The sequence below is a fragment of the Electrona antarctica genome (genome assembly GCF_951216825.1).
Source record: "Electrona antarctica genome assembly, chromosome: 22".
In the NCBI taxonomy this organism is placed as follows: domain Eukaryota; kingdom Metazoa; phylum Chordata; class Actinopteri; order Myctophiformes; family Myctophidae; genus Electrona; species Electrona antarctica.
This window is the reverse complement of record NC_136805.1, coordinates 2,293,973-2,314,046: the sequence shown is the minus strand read 5'-3', so window position 1 is coordinate 2,314,046 and position 20,074 is coordinate 2,293,973. Positions and strand designations below refer to the sequence as shown.

At 43.4% G+C, this 20,074-nt stretch overlaps 1 protein-coding gene across 2 annotated transcripts in view; it reads right to left on the bottom strand.

The window, feature by feature from the left end:
* Positions 1–16,666: 16,666 nt before the first annotated feature.
* The window catches only part of LOC306914744 (kelch-like protein 24a), a 52,532-nt gene continuing 49,124 nt past the window's right edge, over positions 16,667–20,074 (bottom strand). For both annotated transcript variants that reach the window (XM_079491928.1, XM_079491929.1), the window contains exons 15-16: positions 19,250–19,442; positions 16,667–18,581 (exon numbers count right to left, since the gene is read on the bottom strand). In XM_079491928.1, the coding sequence (XP_079348054.1) occupies positions 18,389–18,581; positions 19,250–19,442 (386 nt within the window). In that variant the 3' untranslated portion in view covers positions 16,667–18,388. The remainder of the gene's footprint in view (positions 18,582–19,249; positions 19,443–20,074) is intronic.

The following is a 20,074-nucleotide window of genomic DNA, read 5'->3' as shown; positions in this document are numbered from 1 at the left end:
GTAGGCTATATATATGGTTGTCAAAAATGATATAGGCCTACTGAACACAAAGGTTTGAGAGTAGACCTCAAGCCATATAAAGCCTAAATATCTGTGAAAAAAAAAAAAAAATTGAATTGATACATTCAAATACTGATTAATTCAACTATTGTATGAAAATATATATATATTCATTCATCCAAAAGCAGACAGATTTCATGGTCATCTTAAACTTCTATGACGGACCCTGTTGTAAACAAGTGTAATGCTTAATTGGGTCGTCGTCCACTCACAGTTAACAGCCTTTGTATCGAGTTTGTGCTTGAAATGTACTGTAATTCTGCAAACTGTTAATACAATTTTCAATCAATCAATCAAACCTGTCTTCATGACCTATGACCTCTTGTCTTCATAAACTAAGTTTCTCTGCACTTATTCTTATAGTCCATAATTTACCTTCATACAAAACTATGCATTTGTCATGGAATGCTGATTCGACATATGTTGGCATTTTCCCATTATGTAGAAATAAATGGTCATTAATTGACACAAGATAAGAATATAAACCTTTATTTTAGATGTTGTATGAATGTGAGAGCAATGAGTCCTTACCACCACAGCACCACTAGATGGGAGCATAGGTCTGCTATAGACAACAGACAACAGATTCTGACCTCCATCATCCTCCAAAGTATGGTATTAGAACCACAGATGGTTTAATAAATACCATCACATAAAATGTAATTTTTTTATAAATGTGATACTTTCTACACTCATGTTTACGTCATGTCTCTCCCCTCCCATCTCAATAGCAGGCACTGTATAATCTGGAGTGTTTTAACCCCCTCGCGGGTTCAAGGTTACATCAACACTCTTTACCGTGTACCTGTATATATTTACATTTGCCACCAGATTGGTAGTGTAGTCACATTAGTGTTTCTTTGACATAAATACTAAATCAAGTATAAATACAAAGGTTTAACAAAGTATTTGTATCTAGACTACAATCCTGTATGTATATACACTGAATGAATATATGAACTGAAAAAAAGGAGGATGAAGATTAGATCTAATGTTCTCAGTGGTGCAAAGTATCTCAACTACAATACTTTAACAACACATTGAGGTAGTTTATTCAACTTCAGTTCTTAATAGTTACTTAATTAGTTATTTGTATATTATAGTTCTGCCTGGTCACCATTCTGCCTTTAACATTAGATTGATGTATGACAGAAAACACTGAACAATCTTTTTATTTATAAACCTAATCCGTCAGTTACATCACTGAGTCCCACCACCAGAACAAGGTCAACTTCAGTGGCACCTGGTTGTGGCAGTACAGGGTAAAGTCTAGGGGGTTCCAATCCACCATGGGGCATCCGGCTTGGACGCACATCTATACCAACACACTGTCCGTGTCCGGGAGAGGGAAGCTGTGCTAGCGACTCCAATGGGCTGGAGAGGCACTATGTCGTCCCAGTGGGGGCTCCTCGCTGGGAGGGGGCTGGGGGAGGCACTATGTCGTCCCGGTGGGGGCTCCTCGCTGGGAGGGGGCTGGGGGAGGCACTATGTCGTCCCAGTGGGGGCTCCTCGCTGGGAGAGGCTGGGGGAGGCACTAATACTATGTCGTCCCAGTGGGGGCTCCTCGCTGGGAGAGGCTGGGGGAGGCACTAATACTATGTCGTCCCAGTGGGGGCTCCTCGCTGGGAGGGGCTGGAGGAGGCACTATGTCGTCCCGGTGGGGGCTCCTCGCTGGGAGGGGCTGGGGGAGGCACTAATACTATGTCGTCCCGGTGGGGGCTCCTCGCTGGGAGGGGCTGGAGGAGGTACTATGTCGTCCCGGTGGGGGCTCCTTGCTGGGAGGGGCTGGGGGAGGCACTATGTCGTCCCAGTGGGGGCTCCTCGCTGGGAGGGGCTGGGGGAGGCACTATGTCGTCCCGGTGGGGGCTCCTCGCTGGGAGGGGCTGGGGGAGGCACTATGTCGTCCCGGTGGGGGCTCCTCGCTGGGAGGGGGCTGGGGGAGGCACTATGTCGTCCCGGTGGGGGCTCCTGGCTTGGAGGGGGCTGGGGGAGGCACTATGTCGTCCTGGTGGGGGCTCCTGGCTTGGAGGGGGCTGGGGGAGGCACTGTCGTCCTGGTAGGGGCTCCTCGCTGGGAGGGGGCTGGGGGAGGCACTATGTCGTCCTGGTAGGGGCTCCTCGCTGGGAGGCGAGTAAATACGGTATAACAGCAGTGGCAACATGTGCGGGGAGGGCATTGGCATTATGACAAAGTTGGCCAGAAAACCGGAAACTCTTTGCCGACGCTGCAAAATGCAGCAAGGGTGGAGCTTCATTTCCATCCACCAGCTGTCTAAAAACCCAGAAGAGACGCCTGCCGCTCACGGCTTTTGGCATCTTCGTGACTCCACGGTCTGGAAGCACCTTCTCTCCTCCCCATCTCTTTCATCTGAGCAGAGCTTCTGAAGTCAACTCAACTCACACCACCATCACAACACAGTGAGCTGGTCTGAGCAGAGCTTCTGAAGTCAACTCAACTCACACCACCATCACAACACAGTGAAGCTGGTCTGAGCAGAGCTTCTGAAGTCAACCCAACTCACACCACCATCACAACACAGTGAGTCTCTTCTTCTCTGTAACATCCCAGCAGGAAGTCTTCTTGATAATTCTTTACATATATCAATCTAATCTAATCATATTATATACACATCTCTATTCTGTCACCTTCAGGATCTTAACGATACTGGTTTGTTAACGAGTCCCTCTTAACAGTCAGATTCCTTAACGGTTCCCCTTTGATGATTCCTATATTTATCAAACCTTTTAATGAAGGCCAAAATTATATAGATTTGTTTAAACACAATGTCTAACTCAGAGTTATGTCAGTGCTTGATATAAAAATAAAAAGGTTTGAGAACCACTGCTATTGTAATTGTCTAGCAGACATGAAGTCCACATACCAGCTCTGACAGTGTGGCAAACTGGTTCCAAGTGTGATGGAACAGATTCCAGCTCCTCAATGCTGGTTCCGGTTCCAGACCCCAACCCTAGTCACCATCAGAATCATCTTCTTCATCATCATCATCATCATCTATGGGTTGACCGTGATCCCTCCTCAGCTTGAGAGACACACATTTCAATGTGAAGCAAACATCAGCAATCTCTAGATTCTCTACCACAGTTGTCCACGTGTCCGTCTCTTCACAGTAGCACTCGATAAAACTACAAAAAGAGAAACAAACAAACAGCCATGAGAGAAATGGCTGGTGTGGAAAGAAGACAGACATTCAAGGAGCAACAGTGTCATACTTATCATCGTCTTCACCGCCATCGTAGTCTCGCCCAAGAACGTAGATCTTTCCATCCACCACAACCATGCAAGGTGAAGAGCGTCCCATTTGCATGGAGGCACACATGGTCCACTGGTTGGTCTGGGGGTTGAAGCACTCCATCGTATTTTCAATTGAATTATTATTATTACAACAACCACCTATAGACAACCAAGAATTAACAGGATAAGTGTGTTTTATTATGAGCCCAAACTATAATGTTTAAGTGAGTCTATTATGGAACTAAGATCAGTGGTGGAATGTAACTGAATACTTTTAGTGTACTTTTAATTTACTTGAATGTTTCCTTTTTCCTGTCTTTTAAGAGGCAAACACTATTTATTTTTTTGCAATTATTTGACAGTTCACTACTTACTTTTAAAATGTTGGGGTGGCGAGCAGTGACGCACAATGAATTAGGCTTATAATAAAACAGCGATATAGCAGAAGATGCAAATAGTAGAGAGAAACGCATAGGCTACTTGGATTGGTCTTAATTAAATTAAGCTTATTTTATTTAACAATAAACAACATGAACAAAATGTTCATTTCACAGAAGTGTAGCAGCCTTCATGAAAGCAGTGACGCACAAACAATTTGGCTTATGATGATAAAACGGAGAAGTCAACAATGAAACAGCGCCTGACACAGGCATTAGCCTACCTCTCAAATTAAAATAAATATATAATCCAAAGCAGCAATTGTAAAAGAAAGGCATTTTGCTTCTCTTAAAATTGAACTGAAACTCAGATGTGAAAAAAACACCACCCGACCGTAACAGTAATGAACTCTTAAATCAATCAATGACCCTTTAGGCTCTATTCTATCATGGAACTAAAAACAAACAAAAAAACGAAATAATGGTAGGCCTAAAAGTAACAGTTTGGCTACCATTCAAAACAACACACGCTGTCAAGTGTAAACAAACAGCATTTTGCTTCTCTTGCCGTGAAATTAACTGAAATAAAGCGTCATTTAATCAAGGCTTTATGACAGCAGCGCAACGAGTGCTTTCTAAGAGGCGCACGCATGGCTCGCAGACCAAAAGCGGAAGCTTTGCAATCAGAGCCGCCTGGGAGAAATGCTTTAAAAATGAATTAATTCATATCCAAAACTATACAAAAATGATCACATTTCTATCTATAAGGACAAACCTTATTAGAAAAAATATGAGGCTTCGCAGGCGCGACTCAAATCAAATAATAATTTTTATATTGTTGAATTATGAGGCACATTTACCTCTATATCAGGGGTGGGCAACTTTGATGATGAAGAGGGCCACTAAATGTACACACTGTGGGCTTGGAGAAGATGCGCTCCGAAGGGGTTGTAGTGGCAGCGGCAGGGAATCAGGGATGGATAGAATCCTCTTCACTACAGGTGCCAACTTTGGATAATGTGGCACATTATTTTTCCACCACGACAGTGGTCGTGGACTTCTTTGCATATTTTAAAATGCAACCATGTCACTTTTGACTTATTTTTCTGCGTGGACGGCATGACTGTAGCTGCACTTGTTGACTTCCTCGTTAACACGTGAGGACGGAGGAGGCGTTGCGAGGCACAAGCATGGCCCGCTGACCAAAATGGGCGGCTTTTTAAAAATAGAATAGTCGATTTTTTATTTCCAGATCGATTCCCGTGCTTATCGAACGAATTTCGATACATTTCTTTGGGTCAGCCCTAACCACACCTAACATTAAAGTGATGAATACATTACTTATTCCAATTAAATAGTAAAACTGTGAAAAGGGCCATTTTGCATATTGAGTATTTTTATTTTTGGTATTGCAAGCAACTTTTAATTGTATGCCTATACGTTTGTATAGTATAAAAGTATTTCAATATTCTGGTATCGCTATTCTTAAGTAAAAAGAAAACAGAGTACTTCTTCCACCACTGACTAAGAGCCTTTACGTAGAGGTATGATACCTGTAACGTAGATCTTTCCATTCAGAACACAAGCAGCTGGTTGTTCTCGTGGAATCTGTATAGGAGCTAGTTGTGTCCACACAGACGTTTTAGGGTTGTACTTGGCCACCTGGTCACGTAGCTCACCACCTCGAATGTGACCTAGAGTCCAGGAGGACACAAACATCAAAACATTATTCACTGTCAACAGGAGAAGCATGGATACATAATAATAACAAAGGATTTGTACATTTTCAGTGAACCATTATGCTTGACATACACCAATCTGGGAACATGAATAACACAATCTCATGACACCCCAACTGCACAACACCTACAGGCTGAACTTGCAGGTCCATAAATCTGTTCCATACCAATACAATAGAGATGTCCATCCAGAGCGACCGCGTTACAGAAGTCAGCATTGTAATGCTCTGCCACACCGACAGACTCCATGAGCTGCCAGGAGTCTGTGTGCGGGTGGTATTTTTCCATTGAGTCTTCACTCTTCTCACTCCCCCAGCCCCCGACTGCAAACACACATCCATCCAGCATCACCAGGCCTGTGAACATGTGGGGTTGAACAGGGAAAACATAAACATGAAACTGCATAAATATTATATACGTTATAATTTGGCATTCTTATACACATATACATTCTGGATATCATGTTTGAAGAGCTAAATCCACCCTGCCTCCAATATTTCCCATTCTGTGTGATGTCAGGAATAGAAGTAGTATTAAGTCTCTGCTGCCTGACCACACGACTGCACAGGAATATACATTTACTTCATATTTAACAATAGCAATGGATCCACATTTATTGCGACTGTAGGTTGCATTTACTATGAACACCTGCATCTCCCGGTACTCACACATCCATATATGGTCACGCCTCGTGACATCACACCTCCATATATGGTCACGCCTCGTGACCTCACACCTCCATATATGGTCATGCCTTGTGACATCACACCTCCATATATGGTCATGCCTCGTGACATCATGCACCATATATGGAAATATGGTGACAAAAACATATGTTGATCTGACATCATCAAACCCTGTACACTCAAGACACGCTCCATATATGGCCAGTACAGAATTCATACCATATGTTGATCTGACCTCATCAAACCCTGTACACTCAAGACACGCTCCATATATGGCCAGTACAGAATTCATTCCATATGTTGATCTGACCCCCCCACCATGCCAAAGCGCCAGCGCTCACCCAGCAGTCTGCCGTCACCAAGGGCTTCTCGCCCCTCAGGGCGTCTTACTGCTAGGTCAATATTACAGTCAGTACAGTATGTACAATTATCAACTGGATCCACTTGTGATGTCATTATTCTGCAGTTGGAACTCATAGATGTTGCTACCTGTACAGGTGCCTCTGCTAGTTTAATGAATTGCCATATTCTGATATTGTCTAGAATTATTTATCAAATGCCATACAATAGATGTTGCCAATCTTACTGAAACCAAAGCGTGGCTCATTCATGGGAGCCATCCTCAACCATGAGTTATGGTGAACATCATAGCGCCATATCTCTCTGCTCTTGACGATATCATCATCATCAAAACCTCCGGCCAAATACAGACTGGAACCTACGGTGGAGAAAGAGCAGAATTAAAAACAAGTTATACCTTGATTGTTAGAATAAATGCTTCTAGACCCTGTAGCACTGTGAGATTCACAAGAATGTAAAGTGTGTTCCCAGATTGACCAAAAGGCTACTGCGAACGCAGCGAACGGCTGCCTGGTATCTTCATCCTGGCTGGAGAAATCTAACTGGAGCAACGTTCATCTGCCGGGACTCAGCAACTTTGACATGGGAACTAATTTAGCTGCTCATACATGACATAGGAGGAATTATGTTAAATATATTGAACCGAGCTGTCTTGTCTTGATTATATATTGGTTATTATTAGATTAATATAGTGTTTATTCTTATTTAAACTACTAGTCTTTGTGTGAATGTGCGATCATGCATTGAGCTTGCAATTGTGTTTTTTTCATTTTACATTGTTTTAAACACATTTTAGTGGCATAATAAAATGTGCCCTTGGGCTTGAAAAGGTAGGTTACCACTGCATTACAGGTCTTAAATTGATAGACTGTGATGGTAATCCTCACCTGATGAACACACAGTACACTTCTCTAGGTACATGGGCAGTCGTCCAAGAGTCTTCCACTGATTGGTCAGTGGATCGAAGCTCTCAACTTTGTTAGTATTTCCCAGCATCACAATCACTTCAACAAGCAGAGGAGAAGGAGCAGGTGAGACAGAGTAGATTTAAGAATGAAGAAGAAACCAAATGTATTTGGTTGAGCTTTCAGTGTGGCAGCCCAACCCTCTGGAACTCTCTCCCCATGGAGAGTAGAACCTTCTGGGATAGAGGCTGCAGTGTGGCAGCCACAACCCTCTGGAACTCTCTCCCCATGGAGAGTAGAACTTTCTGGGATAGAGACTGCAGTGTGGCAGCCCCAACCCTCTGGAACTCTCTCCCCATGGAGAGTAGAACCTTCTGGGATAGAGGCTGCAGTGTGGCAGCCACAACCCTCTGGAACTCTCTCCCCATGGAGAGTAGAACCTTCTGGGATAGAGGCTGCAGTGTAGCAGCCCCAACCCTCTGGAACTCTCTTCCCATGGAGAGTAGAACCTTCTGGGATAGAGACTGCAGTGTGGCAGCCCCAACCCTCTGGAACTCTCTCCCCATGGAGAGTAGAACCTTCTGGGATAGAGGCTGCAGTGTGGCAGCCACAACCCTCTGGAACTCTCTCCCCATGGAGAGTAGAACCTTCTGGGATAGAGGCTGCAGTGTGGCAGCCCCAACCCTCTGGAACTCTCTCCCCATGGAGAGTAGAACCTTCTGGGATAGAGGCTGCAGTGTGGCAGCCACAACCCTCTGGAACTCTCTCCCCATGGAGAGTAGAACCTTCTGGGATAGAGGCTGCAGTGTGGCAGCCCTCTGGAACTCTCTCTCCAGAGAGGCAGCACTACATTAGCAGTCACTGAATGAATCCAGGAGACAATTGGTGTGCATTTTGACATATATAAAATCACAAAAAAACGAAATGAGGAAAAAATAATGGAATCATGATGTAATAACCACTATGAAGCCTGAATAGAAAACCAGTCATATTCTTTATTGTCAGATAAGGTTTTTCCAGCATCATCAGGTGCAACATGCATGCATGTGTTCAGCAGGGTACCTGTGATCCTGCGTGGGCGTGCTGTGTTAGAGTGTGGCTGCTCCCCCTTGGCTTCAGAGATGAACCTCTGACAGCCCTGCTGTTCTTTCACCACATCCAGACTCTCAACCACAGTGTGGAGGTAGGAGGGACTGATGAGAGGCAGACGGATGTGCTCCAACACCTTAAAGAACACAGAACACCAAGTATTAGTACTAGTCCAACTGGATATTGGGTGATCAACATGACATTGATAGAGACCTCCGATTGTCTTACAAGGTGAGAGACTAAGGCCCAGGCTACACGTATATGGATCTTTTGCAAAACGGATATATTCATCCTCCGTCTTAGTAGCTGGGTCTGAATTCGTTAAAATCGTGCACTTGGTGACAAGTTTTTGATTTTTGGTATGGTGGTAGGTATGGTTATAAGGTTTTCAAAAACCATCGCAAACGAGTTGGGAGCGCCCCCTAGTGGTCCGTTTGCAATGAATCTAATATTAAATGGGTCAGTATATGGTTATAAATCAAAATAATTGATAAAAGAGATTTTCCAATGGATTCTATTAGTATTGGGTGTGCTAAATAACATACTAAGGAATTAGGAAATAATAACGTCTGGAAAGGCATCATTTTCAAGATAGCTGCAAAATGCCTATAAAGCTGGGATTTAATATGTAAAAAAACAAAACAAAATAATTGATAAAATATATTTTCCAATGGATTCTATTAGTATTGGGTATGCTAAATAAATAACTTCTGGAAAGGCATCATTTTCAAGATGGCGTCCACGGTGGCCTCAGTAAGCTTAAAATGCCTATAAACTGTGATTTAATACATACAAAATCATAACAATTATGCACTTGGTGACAAGTTTTAGATTTTTGGCATGGTGTTAGGTATGGGCATGAGGTTTTCAAAAACCATCGCAAACGAGTTGGGCTCGCCCCCTAGTGGTCTGTTTGCAATGAATCCAATGTTAAATAGGCCAGCATTGGCCTATTCCAATACTAATAGAATCCATTGGAAAATTTCTTTTATCAATTATTTTGATTTTTAGCCATATACTGACCCATTTAGTGGCCCCCTAGTGGCAAACAGGCCACTAGGGGGCGCTCCCAACTCGTTTGCGATGGTTTTTGAAAACCTTATAACCATACCTACCATCATACCAAAAATCAAAAACAAGTCACCAAGTGCACGATCTTGTTGATTTTGGACGAATTCAGACCCAGCTATAGAAAGAATCCCTGCCCATACGACAGAGATATCTGAGTCCACACACAAACGCAGAAACGCATTGAACACAGGATAAAATCACTGCAGTAGCAGGTTTCAATTGTAGGCTATATTATATTTGATTTTATATTTACACTTATGAGTAATCATATTTTTTAATGAAGGAATAACCGCATTTTAAAAGCCACCACCTAAATTGTGAGTGGAAGTGGAACATGTTTCTTTCATTGTCTGTCAGCATGTCACACTATGTGTGTAAATCACCAAATCTCGACTCTTCTCTCCATATAATTTAAAAATGATACACTTTACCATTGCTCTGGCGACTTGGCAAGTCCTGCACAGAAAATAGCAAAGTCAGACCTATAGAAGTGTCCACAACCACTTATACCACCATATTTTCGAGGTGTATAAAAGATGTCACGTTATAATGTAGGCTAATAAAAGTTCACACGCGCACATTATTGGCATGCAGGTACAGTGACAAATGCAGTCAAGGGTGCACCCTTTATTATACCTAAACAGCACCATTCACACCTCTCTCTCTCTCTGCACCCCCCCTCTCTCTCCCCTCCATGACCATGAAATGGAGAGCAAAATACAGCACGAGAATATAGTTTCACATGGCTATGCACACACCACGCATAGACTTGTTGTTGCAGGTGTAGTCTACTGCAATGACATTTGGCCTGGGTCCTTATTTGGTAGGTTAATATCCACAGTTTATCTGTAGCGGTCCGCAATTAACCTCAAGCTTCGCACTCGGCACCAATACAAATGCAATCACCAGTCCGCACTGGACTAGTAGGCTGATATATTTATTATTGGATGCAGCAGAGCAGAGCCTTTGCTCGCTGCAGTTGATGCAACATATGATACGTTTTAAAGTTGTTAACAGTGATATATAAACATGAACAATTGGATAGATATCCATGTAGTTTCCATGCAGGCACAAGCTGCATTTCTCACCTATAGTAAAAATGATATGCGCTAATAAGCGGTGACATCATCGTTTCTCAAAAGCTCAGTTTCGCATGACTACACAGATCCACTGATCCGGATATTTAGAAAATCTTCACTTATTTATCCGTTTCCAAAAACCTCTGTTTGAGTGGCCGAAAACGCAGTTTGCGTGTGGCTGAAAGGCCCAAACACACAAACAAATGTGCGTTTAGCAAAAGATCCATATACGTGTAGCCTGGGCCTAAGAAATGACTGACCTGTCCAAAGCTCTGCTTGCGGGTAGGACTCTTGTCTAACCACAGCATGGCAGCCTCAAACACCATGTCCTCCTCTGGAACATTCAGATGGTCACTGGAGAGAACCTCTGTCAGCCTTTCCATGGAGAGAGAGAGAAACTCTTCCTATTAGTAGAAAAAGAAACACAATTAGCTGATAGATGAAGACACTATTCCCATACTTCACACTGAAGTCAAATTTTCTCGTCTGAAATGTTCACTGGTGATAGATTAGTGAAATGGACATATGACTATCGTATGGTAATATGCGTATATCTAATCACTGTGACTGATTGAATGTTTCTACCCAGGTCAGTTGTGATGGTGGGAAGTTGAGTTATGGTAATAAAACAACCCAAATGTATGACCCTCAACCACTGGGGGGCTGCCATAAGGTTCGACCTCCCGTTAGTTCGACAGGATTAAGGTTGGTGAGGGATGCGTTAAAAAGACCGGATTACGGTTGGTGAAGGATGCGTTGCTCCCGTGCTTGCGGTTATGTTTAGGTTAGAGTTAGAGATAGGGTTAGTAATGGTCGATCTAACGGGAGGTCGGACCAATATCACGCTACCCAACCACTGACCTTCTGGTAGATGACACCGAAGTGTTCCAGAATGTGATCCAAGCTGTGTTTCTTTAACATTTCACAGGAGTGGTCGTCGGCACTGCAGTAAAACTCCACACAGTTATTTACGTCCACGCGACACTTCATGTAGTCACAGCAGGCCTCTCGAACAGCCGTGACTTCCAGCAGGTCTGATGCTGCCAGCAGAACCTGGAACAAATGAACACATTAGCTTTATGGGGAACTGATGTTATGTAGGACTAACATGGAGACAATGAATGATGTTTATGATAATAATAAAATACATTACCTGTACATTATCATTACTGACGGAGACCTCAGAAGTGTAGGCGTAGTTCACCAGCAAACCAATCATCTGAGGTTCCACTCCACTGATGGTCACTCTGTCCTGTGTGGACTCCCTCATACCAGATGTAAACATGGCCTGTGCACATTGGAAAGGAGAACGGTTGGCTTGGAGTGTCCATAGTTTATTTATAATTTACATTGTTAACCGATTAATTAATTTTGTGTAGAATGATGAATTGATTCATGTAAAGGACAAGGCAGACTTGAAATGTCATTGCCTGAACACCAGCAGGTCAATAGACGTGTGTATTTACCTCAAAGTAAGGGCTGAAGGAGGCCAGTACATGACGATGGCAGGGGATCTCCTGTCCCTCACAGCACAGAATCACATCACACAAGACACTGTTGAGACGCAGCCTGTTGAGACCCTTTAACAGCTTGTTGGGATGGAGGTAGTTCACAAACACCTTAGCATCCAGGGAGGATACAGGTACACTGGTGTCGTCCTCCTGAAGTGCAACGACAACAACATCCAAGACAAATAAACTATTATTAATCTGTGAGTCATGTTGCTGATCTGGTAATGATGCTTGTGGTCACTCACATCAGTGGCGCCTGAGCCATTGAGCAAACGGAGCAGCTGCTCCAGCAGATTAAAATGAACCGGCGCACTGCGCCCCCAGAAATATCCATTTCCAATAATGCCCGCCTGTGTGAATCACTTACTTTGTGCTTGCTGCTCGTTTTCAGAAGAATTAATCCAAGGTTTGTCATATTATGGTTTAAAGTAGGCATAAACTTTAGCTGGTCAGTCAGTGTGTGCAGACTCAGAGAGAGAAGCAGCACTGCTCTGCTGATTAAATTGATATGTCCTAGATATGTCATATGCGCATCTGACTGGCAAGATAATTAGTTATTTGGCAACACCTGTGTGAAATACCAGAATAAGCTTTGTTCTTTTTTTTGGTGGCCATCTACAGGCCGGCCATGTGTACTACAGCTTTCCCTTCACAGCTGTGGAATTGAGATCCTTTTTTTTTAACTCATATAATCTGCTATGATTTCTTAAATTATTATTCATGACATGAATGTGCAGTAGCCTACCAATGCTTGTTAGCCCTGCAGTTAACCATGCGGGTATTTTTAAACAAGGTCAGTAGTGACTTCTTAGTAGTGGCTGTCATGCTTTTAACAGTTAGAATCGTGCTAAGACACCCGACTCGGCCTCGAAAAAACGCTGAGTCGCTGCGCGCGCGCGCGCGCGCGCGCGTCCAAATCTGTGCTCCCCACCTGGAAACAAAGTTAGGCGCCCCTGACTCACATGGTCAGAGTCCAGTCTCATCCTCTTGGCAGCCTGTGGTGATTCTCTCTGCCAGACAGCATCCAGGAAAATGTCGTCATGGATGTCGTCGAAAATGTCGTCATGGATGTCGTCGAAAATGTCGTCATCCATGGCTGAGGTGAGGTGGAGAGAGAACACACTACTGTTACATGTGTTTACACCAACCCCCAGAGCGGCTGGGAAACGTTAAAGCTGCCCAACACTACTGGCCAAAGCCCCCAGAGAGTGAGACAGGGGCTGTGTGGGACGCTGTACTGTTCACCTGCTGAGCAGAGAGTGAGACAGGGGGTGTGGGACGCTGTACTGTTCACCTGCTGAGCAGAGTGTGAGACAGGGGGTGTGGGACGCTGTACTGTTCACCTGCTGAGCAGAGAGTGAGACAGGGGGTGTGGGACGCTGTACTGTTCACCTGCTGAGCAGAGAGTGAGACAGGGGGTGTGGGACGCTGTACTGTTCACCTGCTGAGCAGAGTGTGAGACAGGGGGGCTTTAATTTGCTTTATTTTATTTACTTTATTTAAGTTGAAGCTGTGGTCATTTTTGCTTTACGTTAGAGCACCGTTATGAGTTTATATTGCTTTACTAAAACCCTTAAAATGCATCATTCGGATCCAGCGCATTCCTTTTGTTTGCGGCGGAGCGCGTCTGACAACATGGCCCATCCCATCGCCTCTCAGCGACTTTACAAGTTTATTTCTCATGCAGTCGCTTTACATAGACTACACTCTGTTCAGTTAAACAAGCATTTGTAAGTGAGTACAGCCAGTCTGCAACGACTGGCCACTACAGCAGTCTGAGTATCAGGATTCTTTCTCTGGGTTACTTCTTTGGCAAATGAACGTGTACATGTTTCTCAGAGAGTGAGAACAACTAGTAAGCATCTGATGTATGCCTTTCTTCCACTCGGACCATCGCTGCTACAAAGACACATTGGGTCACTTGGTGCATAAAATATACATCACATCATTATGTTTCCTATGCATTGTGGCATTAAACATCATGTCAGCTACACATCCTAGACTCTTCTCCCTCCCATAATGATGATATAAGGCAGTGGTTCCCAAAGTGGGGTCCGGGGACCCCCAGGGGTCCTTGAGGGAGTTCCAGGGGGTCCCCAGCTGAATTATAGTTTGGGAACCAAACATTGTACACTCTGAGTTAAATTAACTTTGATTTTACAATATAAAGAGATAGAAGATAGAAATGCCATTACATGGGAGTCCGTGGACGTGGATGCATGTCGAAATGGGGGTCCTTGAAATTAAACAGGATGAGGCTTCACCTCGGTGGTTAAACTCCCTGTCGGTGAATTATCTCCCGACAATGACCACCTAGCCAGATATTATCCCTTACTTATGCTTCTGAACGACAGACTCCACTCCACACACTTACAGAAGGAGAGACATGATGAAAAACTACAACATACAGTACCAGTATTAATATTACAGTGATAGATGATAGACTAAACAGCTGCAATGTTGGCGAGTTTAACGTCGTTTAATACAAGCAGATCTCAAATGCAAATTGGATGAATGGGGAGTCAATGGAGGACTCCCTATTGCAACTCTAGCCATGGTTCACATGACGCTCGAACATCATGACAGTCATGTTTCAGGGCTATTGCAACTCTAGATTCATCCCATAATGGGATAATGGCATTATAAAGAAATCTAGAATTGCAAATTGCGGCTAGTAGAGGTCCACTTCACACAAATCCACTCCACCAAGTGTACTGAATATGAAGTGAAATGTTTGTGTGCAATCATTTAATTTACACAAGTATAGTTTGGTATACTATAAACTACTACTACCCTCTTTCAATCCACCAACCTCAGAGACAATAGTCCATGTGCAAACACTTGGCAACACGCAGAAGTACACCGTCACCATTCTAATATCAGCCTAAATCCAACGTCAGACTATAAACAAGCTCCCACAACACGCATCCTGAGCATCTAATAGACGTCTAATATTCGTCTAAAAATGGGATAAAAAACGTCTAAAAATGAAAGTTCTTTAGACGTCTATTCTTAGATTATACGTTGATTAGCGGTTGATTAGACGTCTATATATAGACGTTTAAACAACCGCTATTAATCAACGTCTAATCTAATTTGTTGTGGGGTGTAATGATATGATACCAACATATGTGTCACTAGCCCCATATGTGCCCTCTCCCTACGCTCATTCTGTAGCATCTCGGAGCTACAGAATGAGCGTAGGGAGAGGGCACATATGGGGCTAAACGTAAACACAACTCAAATAAACAAACCTCGTTGTTCTGACTACAAATCCAAAGTCCAACCAAGTGTTCCACAACAGACGGACATCCGCACACAAACAACAATGGAATTAGTCCGTCAAACAATGTAAGTTCCACTTTTAGACGTTTTAAACTTCAACAATAAGATTAGATAACTTTACTCCTGCATGCCTTCTTCACAGGGACGTGTCCGCCTGAAAACAACCACAACAACACACTACAGAAGAACAGTAAGTTCCGGACACTAAAGTAAATACCATTTCCGGGTTTCTGATCCGGTCGGAGGGGAAATAAGTTGACGTCATCATGCGGCTAGCTGCAAATTGGTATCCCGACCTGAAAATGCAATCCCTTTAATACAAAGCTGGAGAGACTGCGGTTACTGAACAAACACATCAGTATGAGTATCACAATATAGACCTTTTTAACATTCAACATACCTTTAAATAATAAGTTACTTTACTTTCCAACATTGCCTACTATAACATAACTTATAGCCAGCAGAGTGTGTGTGTGTGTGTGTGTGACTGTGTGTGTGTGTGTGTGTGTATGTCAAGTCTGCATGGACTTCTCTTCATGCAGCCAAACTGTGTGAAGGATACAGTACAAATCCTTTGATGAGCTAACTTGACCACTAGATGGCACTGCTGTCCTTTCATCTGCTCTCATATTCTATCATCTGAAGGAGGGGAGTCTGGTGAGACATTAGTTTCTATAAGCCACAAAGCCAGGCACATTCCTGCTTTACAGTCCAGTACAGTAGCCTACAGTACATCCGGTTGCCATTGGAGAGCAGTAGTTTAGTTTTTGAGGGCCTAGGCCTATGTCCAGCTTTGAGGGTTTCTGTAAACACAAACATTGTCCTAACACAAACATGCCATTTCTAATGAATGGCTAGCTTTGACATTGAATTCCATTGACAATGAAGGGCGAGCTTTGAGTGTTTGTGTAAACACAACCATGGAATGCCATTGACAATGAATGGCCGGAGACGGAGGTGAGGACGCAGGCGACGGTGAAAATGGTAAATGGTGCCTTACGGTTACCATCCAGGCACTCTACCCCCGAGCCACCGCCGCCCCTCACTTCACACAGGTGTCATTTTTTTATTTTGATGCCACACCTCTTATATTGCAACACTTCCAAATCCAGAACAAATGATAATAATAGCCTAATAATTGATAGTTAATCAGTGCAGAGGCTAAACACTGTTAACACAATCTCCTGTAAAAGTCCAATTAATGTACGTAATGTATGTAAGTCGCTGTTCAGTTTTCTGTCATTTTATTAAAAACATAATAAGTTGGTAGAAGAAATGTACAGTATGAAAATATACATTTAATGTCTTCATACAAATGTTGTGGATAAAAAAAACATCATATATAGGGTGGGAAGCATTCACCCACAATAGAGAGAGAGAGAGAGAGAGAGAGAGAGAGAGAGAGAGAGAGAGAGAGAGAGAGAGAGAGAGAGAGAGAGAGAGATAGAGATAGAGATAGAGATAGAGATAGAGCTAGAGATAGAGATAGAGAGAGAATCCAGGACGTGCGACATTGCTTTGGTCTACTCAATGTCGCTACTATTGTGTGCGACGGGCAACAGTCCGGAAATGTAGTCTTTGGGTTGTTTGACTCGTTTCTAGCGTGTATTGTGTTACTCTGTGGGTATATTTGTACATTTACACCTTCAGTCGATGCTTCATATCCATACGAGTAAAATAATCAGGGTGATTTGTTTATTTTTCAAACACAATCCTTATATGAAGCGATCCAAGATCGTCCCTATGGGCAAGTAAAATAAATAAAAAACAGGGGAATAGCAGCATCGTCAGGACTTCAAAGGTCTATATCGGATTCCGTTGACACACACGTCTCGACAAAGTATGATGCACGTTTAAAGAGGTGTCAATACTAGCATGAGTTTGTGGTTTGGTTTCTAGTTCAGGTTTAAAAACAAAACAAAAAATAAAAGCATCGTAGGCTAGTACAGTTGCTGCAGGTAATCAAATGGATAATAGTCTGTTAGATTTAGGCGTCCCACTAGTGCAGTGGTCCAGGGACCACCAGTGGTCCTTGAGGGGGTTCCAGGTGGTCCCCAGCTAAATGATGGCGAGAGTTGGTAACCAAATGGACCCTTATAGATCCTTAACTCGAGAGTGTAACTGTAAAATGACACCAAATGGACTCGCATGGGGCTCCATTTGGTTTAATTTTACGGTCTCAAGAGTTTAATTGTGTAGACGTCTTGTAAAATAATATATATCGGTGCTAACCACCCGGTCGATTATGTTCTACACGGTAGATCACAAACAACTGATAGTGTATTGGGAGAGGACTTTTTTTTTTTTTTTTCCCAAAAAATGTTGCCATTTTGTTCATTCATATTTAGACGACTAGCCTTTGTGTGGGTGTATGCAAATAGATCTCGGCTTACACAATGGAATAAAAATAAGTGGGCTCGAACCTTAGAGTATATATGAATAGAGACGGCACCCGGAGGAAACCCTGAGGCGAAATGGACATAGTGGCCGAATCTGGTATTGCAGTTTGGACCCAAACACAAAGGTCCGTTGACTATCATTGCGCACGTTCATGATGACACGTGAACGCTGATTCATACGTGAACGCACGTGAACGCGTGCAATGGTAGTCAACGGCACAGCGCGTTCATGTGTTTGGGTCCAATCCATCCCAGAATGCACTCTGTTCCTACCCGGAAGGAGGAGTGAAATCGCCTCATGCACTTTTGAGCAACTTAACCCATTTTGGGTGGGAACCCCTTTTGGTGTTAGCATTATGATATGCTTTAGCTATTGAAAAATAGCAGATCTACAAGCTCATAGCGCGCCACCGAGTGGCGCGCTACAAGCTTGTAGGTCTGCTATTTTTGAAAAATCGATGTAGAAGACATCTTTAGAATCTGATCTCAGGTCAAAATGGGTTAATGCAAGTGGATGGGAGGAGAACTCGGGTGCCGTCTCTATTCATATATACTCTAAGGCTGGAACAGGTGGGTTACCACTCATCATTCATGGAGTCTCCAGAATGGGAATATTGATCATCATCGTCTCCAGATTGGAAGTCGTAACCATGATACCTCGGCAGCTTGAGAGACACACATCTGATACCGAAGCGAGCAGCCGGTGTCTCTCCCGCTTCTTCCCACGTGTCCGTCTCTTCGCAGTAGCACTCGATCATTCTGGCATATCTAGACACGAACAGAGAGAGACCGACAGATGTGAAAGAAATGTCTCGTATGGATGACCAGAAGACACTTTTTCCCTAGCTCTGGTCCATAGCGTTAGGAAGACAACTCTTTGGTGTATGGTACTTCAACTTCCTGCGCACGCATGAAAGGCTTTGGCTACTCACCAATACAAAGACGGTTTTGTGGAGTCGAAAGCCTACTTTCTCTAGTGGACGCACTCTGAGCCCCCCACCACACGTATAAAATGCACATTTTAGAGTGTACAGTTACTCCACTCAGTCCACTGTACACTCTACAGATCTCGTCAATAGAAAAATCTTATTCTCCTTTTGGTAAAATATTGTCTTTTCTGGCCAAAAGGTGTGGTGGGGTCCAGTAGGGAAAGTACGCTTTCGACTCCACAAAACCGCCTTTGTATTGCCGTATTTGGCGAGTAGCGAAAATGTCATCTTTATTTTTGCATCAGTCGACACTCAACAGTGCAGTCTTTCATGTGTGCGCAGGAAGTTGAAAGTACCATAGCATTAAGGAGACATCCTCCTATGGACCAGAGATACTTTTTCCCCAAACAGTGGGTCGGGACCCATCTTTATGGTTCATGCCTCGAGTAAAAATCCCATTTTCGTCTCCTACATGTACCCCCAGACAGAGCTGCTGTGGTGTCTTACCGGAAGTAATCATCGTAATTGCCCTGTATTTCCGTCCCTCCCAGTACGTAGATCTTTCCGTTGTCCACGACCGCGCTGTGCTTGTAGCGTCCTGGAAAGGGGGCACACATGGTCCAGCGGTCGGTCTGCGGGTTGTAGCACTCCACCGTTTTTGTTATCACCTTGCCGTACTCCTCGTGTTTATACAGACCACCTATCCACACACAGGGATTGACTGTTGAGTGTGTTTTATTATGGGCCCAAACTACAGTCAAGTTTAAAGGACAAACTCCTGACAGATACACAAGACAATCCGATAACAAGCTTATTGAGTACCCGTTATCAATAAGCTTTGGGCTTATTGGCCTGTTATCGAACATAGTGGCCCATGACGTCATGTTTAAACAATCAAGACAAGAGGCGATCAAGAAATAATAAATGTAATCATCCATCCATGCTCATGCTGGCACAAACATGTCGGTCTAAAAGTGTATTGATACCTGCCAGCCAGCGCTGTCTGGGTAAACAACATTATGTTTTAACCCATTTTGACCTGAGATCAGATTCTAAAAATGTCTTCTACATCCTGACAGTTTTCTGAAAAAGCTATGTTTCTATGTCAGTCGTTCTTCGATTTTTCAAAAATAGCAGACCTACAAGCTCGTAGCGCGCCACTCGGTGGCGCGCTATGAGCTTGTAGATCTGCTATTTTTCAATAGCTAAAGCATAACATAATGCTAACACCAAAAGGGGTTCCGGCCAAAATGGGTTAAAGTGACGGTACACAATACACATGTCAACCAGTTAACAGTTTCTTTAATAACATATTATTGGTAAAAAGGTCAA